This window comes from Castanea sativa, chromosome 7, assembly GCF_040712315.1.
Source record: "Castanea sativa cultivar Marrone di Chiusa Pesio chromosome 7, ASM4071231v1".
Taxonomy (NCBI): Eukaryota; Viridiplantae; Streptophyta; class Magnoliopsida; order Fagales; family Fagaceae; genus Castanea; species Castanea sativa.
In genome coordinates this window covers 38,571,384-38,588,423 of record NC_134019.1, presented here as the reverse complement: position 1 = coordinate 38,588,423, position 17,040 = coordinate 38,571,384, and the positions used below count along the sequence as shown (strand labels likewise).

The 17,040-nt window shown below is 31.9% G+C and overlaps 1 protein-coding gene across 1 annotated transcript; it reads right to left on the bottom strand.

Annotated features, from left to right (window-relative positions):
* Window positions 1-1,036: 1,036 nt before the first annotated feature.
* LOC142642160 (squalene synthase 1-like) lies at window positions 1,037-10,296 on the bottom strand. The gene is made up of 14 exons (XM_075816515.1): window positions 9,820-10,296; window positions 8,430-8,472; window positions 7,512-7,601; window positions 6,734-6,809; window positions 5,850-5,919; window positions 5,608-5,751; window positions 5,409-5,513; window positions 5,024-5,170; window positions 4,646-4,721; window positions 3,111-3,199; window positions 1,817-1,908; window positions 1,681-1,726; window positions 1,481-1,560; window positions 1,037-1,385 (listed from the first exon to the last, which is right to left on the bottom strand). The coding sequence occupies exons 1-13, from the start codon at window positions 10,012-10,014 to the stop codon at window positions 1,495-1,497; spliced, it is 1,239 nt and encodes a 412-aa protein (XP_075672630.1). The 5' UTR covers window positions 10,015-10,296; the 3' UTR covers window positions 1,037-1,385; window positions 1,481-1,494.
* Window positions 10,297-17,040: the final 6,744 nt, after the last annotated feature.

The window sequence follows — 17,040 nt, the reverse complement described above, 5'->3', positions numbered from 1 at the left end:
TAAATGGGAAAATTTTATTTTAACATTTAAAAAAAAAAAAAAAAAAACCTAGAGGTATTGCTATTGGTAAATTTTTCATTAGGGAGGACTTCGTGTGCATTTAGATTAGGATGGAAAATTAAAATTATTTTACTATTCAGCTTATTTTTGCTACTATTCATGAGTCCTATTGCACTTTTTAGTTCGAATCACAAACATGCATAGATACCACAAAAGATGCCAAAACGACTCATTACAATTTGGTAAGTTGGTAATTAGGAAAGTTTTTTTTTTTTTTTTTTTCCCTTTGAACTGTGGGAGGAGTTGTCAACATTTGTGTTTTGGTTAGAGATACATATGAAGCTAACCTAAATATCAAATGCTCCTTTTGGTTGTTAGGGCATTGGAGAGGGAATTGGAGTCCAAATCACAAACATGCACAAATACCACAAAAGATGCCAAAACGACTTGTTACAATTTGGTAAGTTGGTAATTAGGAAAGGGATTTTTTTTTTTTTTTTTTTCCTTTTAACTGTGGGAGGAGTCGTCAACATTTGTGTTTTCGTTAGAGATAAATATGAAGCTAACATAGTATCAAATGCTCCCTTTAGTTGTTAAGGCATTGGGGAGGCGAAAATTTTTATACAAAGGAACCTCACGGCTGAATTGAATGAATAATATCACTCATTTCCCTTAACAAAGCCCAACTCGGTATTTTAGCTCGAGCCCAATTTGATTCTGGACAAACTACAAAAGGAGCTAATTTTTGTGTTTTAAGTCCAGAATTGCCAATAGGTGGAGTTTCCTGAACGGTATTGGAACTAGGAAGTTACAGCAACCGTATTTGGCAGCTTATATGGATAGACAAGCTTCAATTATAGCCATAACAAAATTTTCAGGAAAAAAAAAATCAATATATTACATTACATCCATATACTCTATAAACAAACTGGAGGCGTTGCCACCATTATGGTTATATTTGAAAGGTCTCTCTTCTCAATTTTGGGTGGAGTCATCATGTGTGAAAACTGAAAAGTGGAGCCATCACTAGAATCTATACACAGGAAATTTGGGGTTCTTTTTTTCTTTTTTTTTGAATGAATAACATTTCTTATTTTGTTTTACAAAGCTTTTAGTGTTATAGCTCAATCCAACATGACTAGAGAAAACTAATACACAGGAGCTCACTTGTTGCGTCAAGGAGCCCAGAATTGCCAACAGTAAGGGTATCCTAGAGGAGATAGACACTACAGGAATTGCATTTGATATGTTTATAGTAGATATACAACCTTCAAGCATAATAATTAAAATATTAAAAACAAACACAAATCAAGTTTCATAGAAGGATGCGTGCTCTTGGTAACTAGCCAGCCATTCTTGCAGGGCATTCAAGAAAGCCTCAAGTTCTGCATAAGAACAAAACATGAAAAATCAGCTCCGGTCAGCTGAAGAAAATAATACCTTTTCTTTTTTACTTGTTCCATGAAACCATCAATCTTACCATAAATGAGAACACTAATTTGTTCGCTTGGCAGAGAGATAAGCAAAAATGACAGACAATATAATGATCAGCATCACAATCTGCATTAAAATCAAAGAATAAGCATTAGACATTCTTAACATAACTTCTTTTTTGGAGGATGAGGGGGGTGATTAAGAGCTCATATATTCCTCAAGGATGAAAAATCGACAGATACTTACAAAAGCTGTATTGTATCTAGGGTTGCTCTTGACTACATAAGATTTCCTGGTGAAATTCACAAAAAGAGTGGTCAGAGATTAAAAAATTGATATTGACAACCATAGAGAAACATGTGCAGAGTTCATAGATGACAACCTTTGGTTAAGGAGTCCAGAATCCCTGCAGGTTTTTTGTATTGCATTCAGCCTGCTCCGTGTTTTTTCTGCATTAGGGTCATTCATGTCGACCTATATACCCAACAGTGCATTATTAGTAACACTCAGGAAAGTGCAGTGCACAATAAAAGCAGTTCAAATTAAAGATGTCTAGCAGCCATCAATTACAACCGTGCAGTGGCGACGCCACTCAGAAGCCAGGGTGTTCCTAGGAACACCCTGGCTTGAATTTTTTTTTTTTTTTGTTTACCCTTAAAAAAAAAAGAAACACCCTCAAGCAATATCAGGAACACCCTCAAAATTTTTATACCAAACAAATTTTGAACTAAAAGGCAGGCAGAGGCAAGGGTGTGTGCTAACGCACAGTGGGGTCTGTGCTAGACTCCTAATAGTTAGTTAAAAAAAATGAATGAAGCAACTAAACACCAATAATTAATAATTTAATTAACTAATACATTATAAAAGACAAACAAATTAAATTATGTTAGGCTAAACAACAATTAATGATTTAATAATTAATGAAACAACAATACAACAAATTATAGTTTATAAAAGACAAACAAATTTATAAACAACTAAACAACAATAATTAATAATTTTATTAATATTTCAAATGAACTTATAATTTATTGTACTGGTGATTTGCTCATTAATTTCTTTTCTTTTTATTTTTTTAATTTTTTTTCCTTTTGAGGTTTTTTGGTATACAAAATGCAAATTTGTTTTGGTTTAAAGATTTTTTTTTTTTTTTTTAAAGTACAAACTTCATGCTTGCCAAATTTTGAATTTCGGCTGGTATTTACCGAAATGTCCCGAAATAGACCGAAATGACCCAAAATTTTTTCAAAGTGGAATAAGAACACCCTGAACAAAATTCCTGGAGTCGCCATTGCAAACGTGTGCTCATTCCAAGGTTACAAACATTTCCTCAAAGCTTGGAAGCATCGACTATTTTATTCCCACACACAAGATTCATGTCCCAAAATCTATTGGCATAAAAGTGCGGTTCAAATCTAGGGTTCTAGTAGAAAAAACACATTGGAAGCATTGACAATTTTATTCCCACACTCAAGATTCATGTCCCAAAAATCTATTGGCATAAAAGTGTGGGCCATATCTAGGGTTCTAGTAGACAAAAAAACACATCCAAAGGGGTTAATGAAAAATTCTAGAAGTATAGGATATGGAAAGATAATTCCAATATATAAACTGAACAAATAAATATCTTGTTGCAAGCAAATATATCTTTTTAAGTGTTGATAAAAGCATTCTACCTTTGACTTCAGAATACAAGAGAAATCAAAGAATGCCCCATAGACATCAGCAATCGTCTTTGTTTGGTCAATGACTTTGGCAGTAAGACCTAGAAAACATAACCAGAATGAATAAAATTCAGTAAGAAATTGTCACAAAACAAATACAAGAGCTATGAAGAACAGCATTAATATATTAAATCCTTTGTATTTACCCAAACCATCATTTTGTTTTTCAAAAATGAAAAAGGACATCAAATACCATATCATGTCAGTGAAGAAGAAATTAAAATCTTCTTACACTACTTGGTTCACAATTTACAAGAGAAAATAAGGCAAATAAAAGGAAGATTAAAGAATTATATTATTTTCACTTGCTTGGTTAGAAAGAATGTAGAGAGAAAATAAAGAAAGCAATTTTAGGGTGAACCCAAGTGTTTAGACATTCTCCCAGGAAGTTTTATCTCGCTTTCCCCACAAGTGTACAAGAGTGCTCATGTGTTCAACTTTTTATTGCAAGAAACTTGCTCATCTGTCTACAAAAGTCATATCAAGCTAATCCAGACAGCTAGAAAACGCATCAGTGGATCTTCTCTGAAGAAATGGATCAAAGCCAACCATATATTGGTCTTTCCATGAAATACACACATGATCTGAAAGTTACTCCTGCTATTCCCTTTTCTTGGCTTTGCATCAGATAGTTTCGCTATCATGGCCCAAAAGCATAACATATCTTTTTAAGAAATTTCTAGAAGGCATAGAAGGGGGCACAATCTAAGCATAAAGGGAATTATGCAAAGTGCACTCCAAATATAAATAAATAAATAAAAAAAGGGACCAAATTACAAATTAACTCATAACCATACATAACATCTCTCAGTTTCTGAATTCAATAACCAGTTGATCAAAAAATTTTAAGACAATTAAATACAAACCCAACAGCACTAAGCACAATCATTCATCAATGGGGGTCTCTGATTGTTCTAATCTTCCTAAAAGCCTCAATGCCCCTAAAGAAACCCCTGCTGTGCTCTAAGGCAGATAGATTACAGTGACTATAAAACTGTTCTTTGTAGGCCACTAGCTCTCAATTTAGTATCCACATGAATGTGCATCTTAATCATTTTTCCCCCAAGGTATCACTTCAAAAACACCCACTATCTAGCCCTAAGAGTAGAATAGTAGAAAAGGTATTAAGAGCTGTTAACCACGTTATAAGGCCCAGTTAGGGCGCATTTGAATGTCTCATTAAATTAAATTTTTTTGTTTGTTCTACTATAACTCCACATAAAAATTTATAATTGGAACTGATATTCGTAAACAATGAACTGTGGAAACTTTATGACTCAAATGAGAACAAAGATAATTTTTCATGAGAAGTTCTCCTTTCTCAACTTGAGAAGGGTAGGCTTGCAGCTTTGCCAGAACCAAATAGTTGAAAATCAATACATTTGTTTTCTGTGGATCAGCCTCATTCCACAAACATGTTAACTAATTTTCATTGTCTAATATGCCTTCAGTTTCAGCAGTAACAGCAATGTCTATAGATGACTTACCACGCCTCATTTTCACTACACCTCTGAATACTTCAATATTGTTGTAGCATAATGCCAGTGTTCCAATTGCCATGACCTAGACAATGTAGCATATGTCAAATGAGATGCTACACAGAAACATCATATAATTATCAGTGTGTTACATATCTAAAACAACACACCATTAAACTGGGACCTAATTTTGATTTGGTATTTCCATGCAGGTCAGAGAATATTCATATTGTTTGCAAGTGATTTGTGCATAAATTACATATATCCACACCATTATGCCAAATTATCAGGCATAATGGTAACAGCTCGGAGTTCACATATTAATAGTTTTTTTGGTTGGGGTGGGGAGAAAAGAGGCTTTCAGAGTTTGTTGACAATATTAGATACCTGGGGGATAGCACAAAATCGAAATATTGCAGGATCTCGTAAAGCAGCCATGTATATCAAGCAATCTTCCACGTGCATCAAAGCATTAGTGACCATGTCATTCAAACATTGCACTGCCTTTTCAGAGTTTTCCTCATATTTCAAGTCCTGGATTAAAAAGATTTCAAAATAGTGAAATGAGAAAAGAAAATCTCAATATGATGTTTTTTTTTAATGGAACAATAAATTGTTAACGAAAACACAGTTTTACAATGTTTTAGAGACCTACCCCTCTATTGAAGGTCAGTGACAAAACTGGGTTTACGTATTATAAAAGGCCAAAATGACAGATAAAATAAAGACTGAAAATGATAGAATTGCAATGAAACTTAAAAAAGAAATGCACCTCAAGTTTGATAACATATTTACTCCAGATCTGACGAGGCCAGAACATGCGAGACTTTGGTATCTCATTAATATCCTCCAGATAATCTCGTATTATGTTTGTTTTCTGTGGTTGTAGAATGTTTAGTACTGAATCAAACTTCCAAGCAAAAGAAACTGGAATGAAAATGAATCGGTTGCTTAATACAGCAAAGCATTACCTGAAGAAATAAACCCATTGAATTTGATAGATCATCTGAAAGCAAATCCTCTGTCCCAGAGGCATGGAAAAGCTTGGACAAACCTAGTCCAACAAGTCCTGCTACATAGTGGCAATATTCATCATAGTCATCAATTGTCTCTACCTGCAGGATGAGGATAAAAACATAGGTGTCACATAAAATATTTATTATAAACTTTTTTCATGACCTATGATATAGATTTAGCTCCCAAGCTCACAAACCTCCTTCAATATAAATTTTGCCATCCCTGCACCCATTCTTTTGGTAATATCCTCAATTGCCTTCTGAAAACTGCAGAATTGACAGAGAATTGCTTGTTATTTACTAGAAGAATGTAAGGCAAGAACTTATATAACATATTCACAGACAAGATATTCACGTATGCCAAAAAATTTTGAACCATATAGCATCCTATGAATCTCGACTAAATTATGAATAATGTATAAATCCCAGATGACAATTTATTCATTATAAACAGATTATTTAAAAAAAAAAGGCATAAAATCAAAAAAAGGGACTGGTACTTTAAATTTTCCCCAGACCCTACTGGCTACTTTAAATTCTAGTGTCTCAAACAATCACACTATTTAAGAATCCTAAGCATTCCGATTTTAACAATATTAACATTTTTGGAGAAGTGCAATAATCAGCACATTGAACCAGTGAGACCAACCATTCATTAATGTATCCCATGATCAGTAAACTTGAAGGGATTGGGGGGAAAGAAGATTCACTCCAGAAAATAACCTACTTGACCTCTACAGTTATAGCAAAACACATTAACTACCACAGTGACATTCCAGTTGTACAGTGGAAACACAGGGCTAATTTAGAGATCACATAATACATGTTACTAGGCTATGAGCTGACAATAGACAAGAAGTTACTTGCTAACAAGAAATGAGCCTTTGGATGAATCCTATCATCAGTTTTCAGTAACAAATAAGAATAGGTAGAAATTTGGTAAGATAGAACGAAGGATACAGACTCTGACCAGGTCATGGTTAGTAAAGCACTAAAGCTGTAATAGGAATCATTAAAAATGAAACCAATATTCTCATATCCACAGAAAATCATTTCAGATATTTATAGAGGAAGAAATAACCTCTCTCCAAGCTCTAGAAAAGCAGTTGATACATGATGAAATTGATCCATGAGAACTTTGTAGTCCTTTTCACCACCTTTACACAGAAGCAAGGAAAAAAAAATCAGCAAATGGACTAAGATTCAATTCTCTTTGACAAGGTAACAGATAGCCAGATAGGTAACATGTAAGCATACCTAAAAAGTTCTATGAAACTTTTCTCATAAGAGAAAAAATGAATGATCTAAGAAAGCTTAAGTCCTTGGTTTAGAAACCTAAGGCATTAAGTCAAAAATGAAAATTTTACATAGGCATAATTAAAATTCATATAAAATAGGACATGAAAAACAATTAGAACCATAACACTAAAAGCAAAAGAAGAAATTGGATAAATGATTCTGCTTGCAACTACAGCCTATACATGCATATATTTACATGACAAACTCAATGGGGGCTAACAGCAATAGAATTGAACGTCTGAAATGGGGTCCACAAGACTACAACTTGAATTGCCAATGAGACCTCCTTCAAATGGCATGTCATTCTCTCACAAATGTGTAGTTTTTCTTTTCTTTTCTTTTTTTAAAAAGGACTACAATTCTACAACTTGAATCACCCACACAATATTGGTGCCTGCCTACAAGCACTAAATGCAATTACTAAATGAAAAATATGATAAATCTGAGCTTAAAAAAAAAATCTATCAAATCTATGAAATAGAAGACAGGTTCTTTGGTCTATAGAATCTAGGAAAGTTAAAGGTAAGAAAAACTAGGTAGCATGACTTCAAAACACTCACATGCAAAATGCCACTCCCGATCATATATGTGACGATGAAAAGCTATCAGGATAGGCACTTTAACATCTGCTGCTATGCTTGTATCATCCTCTGTAAAGAAACAATCAAAGCAAAGTTGGTCAGTTGGGAGAATCAACATAATAAGAATCAACATAATAATATATAGCACTAAGAGTTGAAAAAGGGGAGGGGGTGGAGGGGAACTGAATCACAACTAGAGTGCCACCGGAAACTACCATTCCATTACTAAAACTATTGCCAAATCAAAACCAGCATTTTCTTGATTGCCCTGTTACAAGGCAATCAAGATGATCTTGTATGTAACCAGCATTTTCTTGATTGCATAAACCTAAATAATACTACAAAAATATTTCATCATTTCTAGGAATCTTATTCAGTTTGTCAAAGTGAGCAGCTACAAAACATTATGCTGCCTTGGAATTATAAAGTTAGACCTTGATCAAGTAAATAATGCATATATTTGATTTAGAAGTTGATCGTCTTTTAGAATAAGTTCCAACAGAGGCTAAAGTATTGACATCAAGAAATGCAACCCATGGGGGTTCAACTTGTTAAAAGGAACTCATATTCTTCGATAAATCTTTCTTATGTATAGCATCAAAAAATGGAAGGGCCTGAAGGGTAGCCTCATGTGCTCCACTGTCAACCCAAACATAAGCAGAAAATCCTCATTCCCTATTCATTATTAGTAATATAAATATAAATAGAGCTACCAACACGTGAATACAACCTGTCCCTCTTGGAGAATCCAGTTGCGTAAATGGTCTTTCATTTTACAATAAATACAACACTACCAATTTAATATAGAGACCTCATACTCAATCACTCAGACAAAAATAACATAAAATAGATTAAGAAAAATAAAATAGAAAATTTAAGGCGTTGACAGGAACATACCAACAGTATCAAGGGCTCGAAGAACCAAATAAAATATGCATACCTGCAAAACCACGAAGGTAATCTCTGAGAAATTAAATATTATATATTGCTAGAAAGTAACACAAGAAGAAAATCTAACTAGAAGATGAAACACGGTAATCTGTCATTTAAGTAAGAAAATAACAGAAGTAGCAGAAAAAACAACAACAACAACAAACAATTACTGTAAAGTATTGGCTTAAGGCTCACTCTCAGCATTCTGATATCATAAAAAAGACCAAAAATATATAAAGCATGGAATTGTTCAACAGTTCACGGTACTTAATGTGATGTGTTAATATCTGATTGATTGAATAATATTAGTTGTTTACAGAACTTATGGTCAACTTATAGAACTAATGGAGGAAAAGAAGGAATTTGGGAGCCTTTCCTGCAGCTAATACACTATATCTTCCTTCACACCAGTTGTTCTCTTGTTTCTAAAGCCACGTATAGGATATGCAAACACCGCACTTTGTCATCCAAATAAAGGGAGAAACTCATTGTAAATTTCATTCTACCTATTATTGTGTGATTTCTAAGACCTAATTTTTAATACCATACCATATACTCTAGAACAGATTTGTTGAGTCTATAAAAATTAGTGGATGTAAATCAAAAGTCACAAGAGCACTTAACCCTTCTTCTTGGTAGTTGTAATTCCACTTTTAGAACCCAAATTGAAGCAGTTCATGAAAAATGTTTCTCAGTGCCTTTTCACTGTAACTCCACTAATTTGTTATTTTAAGAGGGTCAGGCATAGAATTCAACCTCTGATGGTCAAAATTAGACTCCGTGTATATTACTTATTTTGTGCGTGTGTATGAGAAAGATAGAGAGAGTAAATTTTACTTTCTCCATTAAAAGTCTGAATGATTACACACAGTCCTTTCAAACGAATGAAGACTTTGGCTTAACAAATCAACCAACCCACCACCACCGCCAGCAGCCATGTAAGCAATCAGCCATAAAACATAAAAAGTACAGTCAGCCAAGTCAGCAAAACTTCATGGATTCTCATCTCAACCCTTCTAATCCATAAGACTAACAGCATCCACCATCCACAACATGCAGAGAAAATCTTAAAAACACACATTAATCAAACTACGCATTTCCCACACCCCAAAAAACAAAAACAAAAATCAATATATCAATCACAAAATCCCATAATAAATCACATCAGAACCATCCAAATTTCTCATCAAGACACGTAATTCAAACAATAACATCATCATCATCATCAACAACAACAACAACAATAACAACAAAAAAGTCAAAACTAAGTGACTCAATCAAAATTCTAAAACAAAAAAACAAAACAGACCCACCAAACCAAACACAGAAAAAATCAAAAATTTCTGGGTCTTACAGCGTTACGAAGATTGGTATCGAGCTGTTGAATAACGAGAGCAAAGCTTCGAGACACCTTGTGAAGCATGGAATAGCAGAAACCCCAGTGTGGCTCTGGAGGGATCTGCTTCGCCGCGTGCTTCATTGCCCTCTTCAGCTTCAACAATGGGAACAAATCATCTGGGTGTTTCAGAACCGCACCTAAGCTTCCCATCTTTTCTTACTTTCTTGTTTCTGCTCTCAAATTTGGGTTCGTGTTTTTGGATCTCCCAAATCCAAGAGAGAACAAAAACTCAAAAAACGAAACACACCCACGTTGTTGTGAGTGTGCGTGTGTTTCTTTATGTTACACTATCGGCTTATATAGGCGCCTATAGTGGTAGCGCCGTTTGGTCTTTAATGGCGTCTAGAGAGAGAGAGAGAGAGAGAGAGAGAGTTTTGAGCGCAACAAAAAAATTATCGAAGATGTGACTAATAAACTAAAAATAGGGAAATTATTGAATGTTAGCATAAATGCATTGTGATCCCACTATAAATTTGATACTCAAAGTATTTCATAATTACCCTTAAAAATTATTCTACTGACAGATATGTATGAAAAAAAAATTAAAATTTTCTAGATTTTTTAAGATACTGCTGAAAATGGTGGGGTTTGGTTGGATTGGTTTTTCAAATATTTTATTTTTATTTTTTCTTTGTTTTGTTTTATAAGTTTTGGTAGTTGGGAATTTCTTTAATTAATAATAGTTTTTTTTTATATTATATTTTAAGGGTTAGAATGTACGATTAGTTTGAACGAGTGTGAATTGTGAAATGAGAAGTAATAGCTGGAAAGTGTGGACTTTCTTGAGTCTGAACGTGCATACTTTGAAGAGATGTTGATGTAAGGGGGCGTTTGAAATTTCAGTTTCAAACGTAATTTTCTTTTTCCATTTATTGTGAGTTGACTTATTAACTGTTATCTATATGGGTAATATTATTTAAGGAATTTTTTTATTTTCACTCTTATTTTTTTAAAATAACCTAGAGATACAAATTATTTTACAAAAAAAAAAATTACAAACTGTTAATATGGTGAGTGATTATTAGTAAATGAAAAAGTAATATTAATGATGAGTCTAAATGAAAATCTTTAAGAGGTTGGCTACATCATCATTTTTGTAAAAATATTGTAAAATAATTTGTAACTGCACTATTATTCTCTTTTTTTATTGCCCAAAATATCTTTCAATATTGTGTTTTGACTCTTTGGAATATTTTATGTCAACATTCGACTACCAAATTATAGGATAAACACCATCGATGAAGTTGGGATTTCGATCCTTTGATATGATAGTGGTTCGACTTTTATGGAAACCGATCCTTCCAATGCAACCTAAAAACCCCTCCCAAGACTGATCACACTGAACCAGGTAAACCCTTAGTTTTGGGATTTGGCAATTAGCAACCTTTAGTTGCGGAGCTATTCTAAGACCACACATTTGATTACACACTTTGTTACAGCTTTCATAAGTGTCGATTTGTGATCTGATTACACCACTTACACATTAGTTCACTACTAGTACTTGGTAAAAATTAAAAAGTAATTTAATCACTTATTGGCACTTGTCTAAGTTATGGTAAAGTGGTGAGTTCCAGTTAACTCAACTAGTAAAGTCTATGATGGTTGTATAAAAGATCTGGAGTTCAATCTCCGCCTACACCAAAAACTGATTGGTGTCTTGGTTTGATGATAAAAACAATTATCAGGAGCAGACGTCATAGGTTGAAACTCTCTAAAAAAAAAAGTTATGGTAAAGTGTGTGGTCCCAAACTTTTTGTTAACTATGTTTTTATTTTACACTTTTAGGGGGAGGGTATGAATTTATTTATTTATTTATTACCAAATAGCTCAGTTGTCATATTTAGACTTTTAAAAAAAATAAATAAATAATCGTCTCAAGAAGCCATACCAAAAGGAGATTGTAAAGTTTTCTTTGCTTTTGATTTTGTACAACCGACATTTGTATAATTTCAAAATTTTAAAAAGAAAGGAATTGGTCCAATTGTCCAAATGTGTTTGTTTCTTTAAAACATTCTTTCCCTTGTATTACAATTTGTATACTTTCTGCGGAATTTTTAATAATTACTTTTTCTTTTCCAAAAGATTAAGACTTTCACCTACCCAAAAAGGGATACAATGATTTACTTTTTCTAAGCTAAAACAAATTAAACATAAGAACAAAGAAAGGCATCTATATTCTACAAGTCCTCATCAACCAGCACCACGCGGAGGATATTAAGCATAACGATAGCGTAAAGAATATTTTTCCCCCTCCTCCCATCCCTAAAGTAAATATTTAATCAAACCAAACCAAAAGATTATCAGCACCATTTTTTCCTTGGAAACAAAAAATACTTGGCAAGAATGGAAAAGATGGAAATAATTCCCACTTTATAACACATAATTGCTCTCTTTTTTAGCAACAATGTGAACACATTATGAACTACAAAATCTTCCTTCATTGTTTCTCAAAAAAAAAAAAAAAATCTTCCTTCATTGGACAATGAATCCTATTATTGACCAAGTTAGAAGTAATATATTAAAATCATTATCTAATGCAATAGAAGTCCATGTAGGTTGGCTAGTTGCTAGTGCCAAGAATCTTACAATATAAAAAAAGTCTACTGAGAGAGAGATGCAAGTTGCAAGTTAATTATAACAAATCAATATATCAATATATATATATATATATATATATGTCATATCATATACTAATATAATAAAATTTGGGCTTAATTAGACGCCATGGTTATGTCACGTGGCTTCACCAAATTGTAGATTTAAAAAAAAATTAGATTTAAAAATATATATATATATATATATATATATATAATTTTTCTCCTCCTACAATCTTTAACTTGATAAAAATCTTAATTTGATTATAATCCAAATTCTTCTTCTAATCCATCTAATTCTTATTTAATTTTAATTTGATTACAATCCAAATTCTTCATCTAATCCATTTAACAAAGAAGTTTAAGTTTAACTAAGACTTTAATTCTATTTTTTCTTATCAACTTATTTGGATAAAATAACAATAAGTATTGTATCAATTTTTTTATAAAATAACAATTTTACTTTTAGCCTAATTTAAATGTTAACTGTGTTTTTTTTTTTTTTTTTTTGTGGATAAAGTGTCAAATGATAGCTAATATGTATCAACATTAATGTAAAATTTATTTAAAAAATATAATTTAGATAACGTAAAAAAAAAAAAAAAAAAGATAAAGATAAAGTAACCCCCAAAAAAACTAATATATTTAAATAATGACAAATTTTGCAAAAAAATAAATGACAGATTCAAATCCATGTAAGTTTCAAGAAAAGCATACAAAATTTTGTTTCATGATATTGACAAAAAATAATATTAAAAAAAAAGAATAAATCATCTTATGTCTGAAAACAAACATATTTATTGCACTCTTTTAATAAATTATTACTTATATATATATATATATATATATATATATATATATATATATGCATTTCATAATACCTTCGTTTCACACAATATGAATTTATTATAAGACTGAAAAGTAAAATATTTATTTGTTTTTATTATCTATTCTATTATCTAATTTTAAGTAAATTAATAAAAAAAACTATTTAAATATGAATTTTGATTAAGTCATGCATCACATAATGTTAATATATATGTAAAAGTAGAGACCTCATGCAGAAATACATGAGGTCTTGTCATGTGGCGCTCTAATCTTGCATTTAGTTTCTTTAATCTCCTCTCATTAACCTTTTTTTACTGTTGCCTAAAAGATCACGTTAAATTTTTTTTTTTTTTTTTTACTATTATCTAAAAGATGGGTTGCTATTGAAAATTGGACCAAATCAAACCAAACCTTATATAAAAACTCAAGCCCACTTATTCTCTTATATATTATGATCTAGTCATCGATATATATATATATATATATATAAATAGAGACCTCATGCAGAAAAGCATAAGGTCTTGTCATGTAGCACTCTAATCTTGCATTTAGTATCTTTAACCTCTTTTCATTAACTCTTTTTTACTGTTACCCAAAAAATCACGTTAACTTTTTTTCTTACTAGTATCTAAAAGATGGGTTGCTATTGAAAATTAGATCAAATCAAACCAAACCTTATAAAAAGCTTAAGCCTACTTATTCTCTTACATATTATGACCCAGACATTGTCTTTTCCCATGTGTAGATGAAAGCCAAAACTCTAACCCACTTACAAACTCTCTTTCTCCTCCTCCATGTGTAGATGAAACTTGAAAGTCATGACTCTAACGCACTGTTTCACTATTACCAAAATAAAAGACCTGAGATTGACAAAACATTTGTAAGAGAGAGAAATAGGAGTTTGAGGGGTCGCCACCTCTGTCATACTAGCCTTCCACCACTATCAAGCAGTCAAAACCCCCTACGGGTATTTTATTTTATTTTTTATTTTTAATTAGGTTTGGGTAATTTGGTTAGATAGGTTTTGTTTTAGGTTTATAACTAGAGAGTATATTTGGTGCACAATGTAAAGCCATATTTTACCATATGTTTTAAATCATCTATAAGACACATGCATATGCACTTGTCCACACCATATCCTAATGTCACATTATCGATGAGTAAAAGAAGGTGAGAAAGTTGGGTATACTTTCATTTCATGATATGTGATCTGTTAACACAACACAAATTAGTTGATTTTCATGGTCCTGATATATACTCTTTTGCATTTATTTTTGGTTTCATGATTTAAAAAATAATAATAATCTTACCTTGAGAAGGCTACAAATGTGCAATGAAACTACTAAACTAATTTTTAATATTTTAAAATGTATATGTTTCTTTACTATAATTTTATTACTTTTTTATTTATTTATAATATATGTATAACACTAATTCTCCAAAACCGCTTTACATTAAATAGCACAAAATTATATGTGCATCGCACGGAAAACTTACTAGTGTTAAAAATACTTTATAATTTATATCATGTGTATCTCTGGCATAATGGTTACTTTACAAATATAAGTTTTTGTGAGGTGGGGGAAAAAGGTTGAAGTAATTTGCACCACGTGCATTCTTGGTGTGATGGTCATTTTACATTCATATACACTTAAATGAGACTTTTGACAACTATTTTTTTAACATAGTACCACAGCTCAAAAGAGATCCGGGGTCATTTCGTACTTATTGATAGCACCATGCTAATTAGCTTATAATACCACAGATGATTAAAATGATGATTTAACTATGTGCTTCAAGTTATATGTGAAAGGCCTCAACGAGGAAAGAAAAAAAATGCAAAAATAAGAGGATATAAAAAGATCTAAGTACAGGTGGAGTCGGTATATTCCAAGAGTTGGTGATATGCTTGGCGTGGACTGAATGCAGTTGACAAAGTTATAGTATGATTAGTGATATTTAAAGTCATCTGATTTTGGCCAATGGGGACGATAATTCAACCAACAAGTTGGCAATTCTTTGAAATCCTGTATAATGGAGTAATACTGATATTGTACCTTGTTTGGAGGGCGATCCAGATTTTATGCTATTTTGGGAATTGACTCAAAAAATTTGAAAATTTATTTTAAAGCCCATAATCTATAAAAATATTTTTCAACAAAGTATATAAAATGGCTGTGCCCCTTCCAAAATCACAAAATATTACAATATGAACCGTAAATGATCTTCTTCTTCTATTTTCCCTTTTCTTTGTTTGGCTAATTGATATTTTCATTCTACTCTTGTTTTAGATTCAATTTTTGAATATATATTATATAAGAGATCTATGAACCCTAATAAAAATACATTATACTATGGTCTCTCTAAGATAAAACTTCTGAATCGTCCCTTCATTGGTACCTGCTGTGTGTTTTGCTGCTCTTGCATATGTGTCGAATTATGATTTATGTCTTTGTGTGAATAGGAGGAAAATACCTTATGTTCTTTTTTTATCACGATGCCAGCATGCATTGTATTATATGAACTTAATTTGTGTCTAGTGTCCAGTTATATTGGACCCATTATAATGGTGACACGTGTTTAAAAATAAACAAATGTCATCATCTAATTGATAAAACACTAAATCCAAGCTTATCCCACGTTTTTCACCAACAAATTCTTGGATCCCAATGAGTCTCATAATTTAAAGAAAAAAAAAAAAAAAAAAAAAACAAATACACACTTCAGACGACTACGATTGTGAAGTGTAAACAAGCGAAACTTAAACAAATATTAAAAGTTTGATTGCTCATTTAATAAATTTATCAATACGCTCTAGCAAAAACCCTTCTGGATATGCAATTTGAAACGTAGAACGTGCTAGACTTCTAGCACGAGGCACCTAACTTTTGAAAAATTCATCTTAGGTAATGTTTGGACAAAAAAATTTCCGCCCACGTTTAAGTCAAGACGCGTTTCAGCCTTTTTTTTTCTTTTTTTTTTTTTTTCTTTTTCCTCTCCACGCGTTTCAACTTAGGGGACAAATTGGTCACACGGTACTATTCACACATTTAAAAATTATTTTGCTACAATATTTTCAGTTTTTAGTTTTTAATTTTCAGCTGTATCCAAACGGACCCTTAATACTGTGCCACAAATGGGCCATATATCACAATAATGCAAATGAACTTTCTCAAATGCTTGAAAGTCTAGCTAACTCCGGCCTTGACATATCCTTCCAACAGCAAAAATGGTCACGTGACACTCATACAAAAATATGCATTAATTTCTCAAATTTTCGGTGCGTCTTAGCCATGCTAATCATTAATGATCTATTTGGATTGAGGAAAAGTAAAGTAAAGTTGACCAGAAATTAATCTATTTCCGACAAACTCTACTCTACTTCCCTCCCTCCTCAATCCAAATGAGCCTAAAATAAATGTTATGTACACAATACTTTTATAATAATTTGACAACAAATCCTAGATAGTGTTACTCGCTAATAATGGTGGGCTAAAAAGTAATTTCAGTAGTGGGTTAAAAAGAGACTTTAGAGTATAGACATACAAAAAAATTGACAAAAAATTTCACACCAATTATTAATGACTAGCCTCATCACATGCGCTTCGCGCGTGCAATGAGGTTTTTTTTTTTAGTAGTCCTATTTTGTAGAAAAAAATTGTATTTAATTATTATATATATATATTTTAAATTTAATTTATAAGTGAATAAATCAATTTAAAAATTAATAAGAAAGTGGTCTTATTTTTTAGGC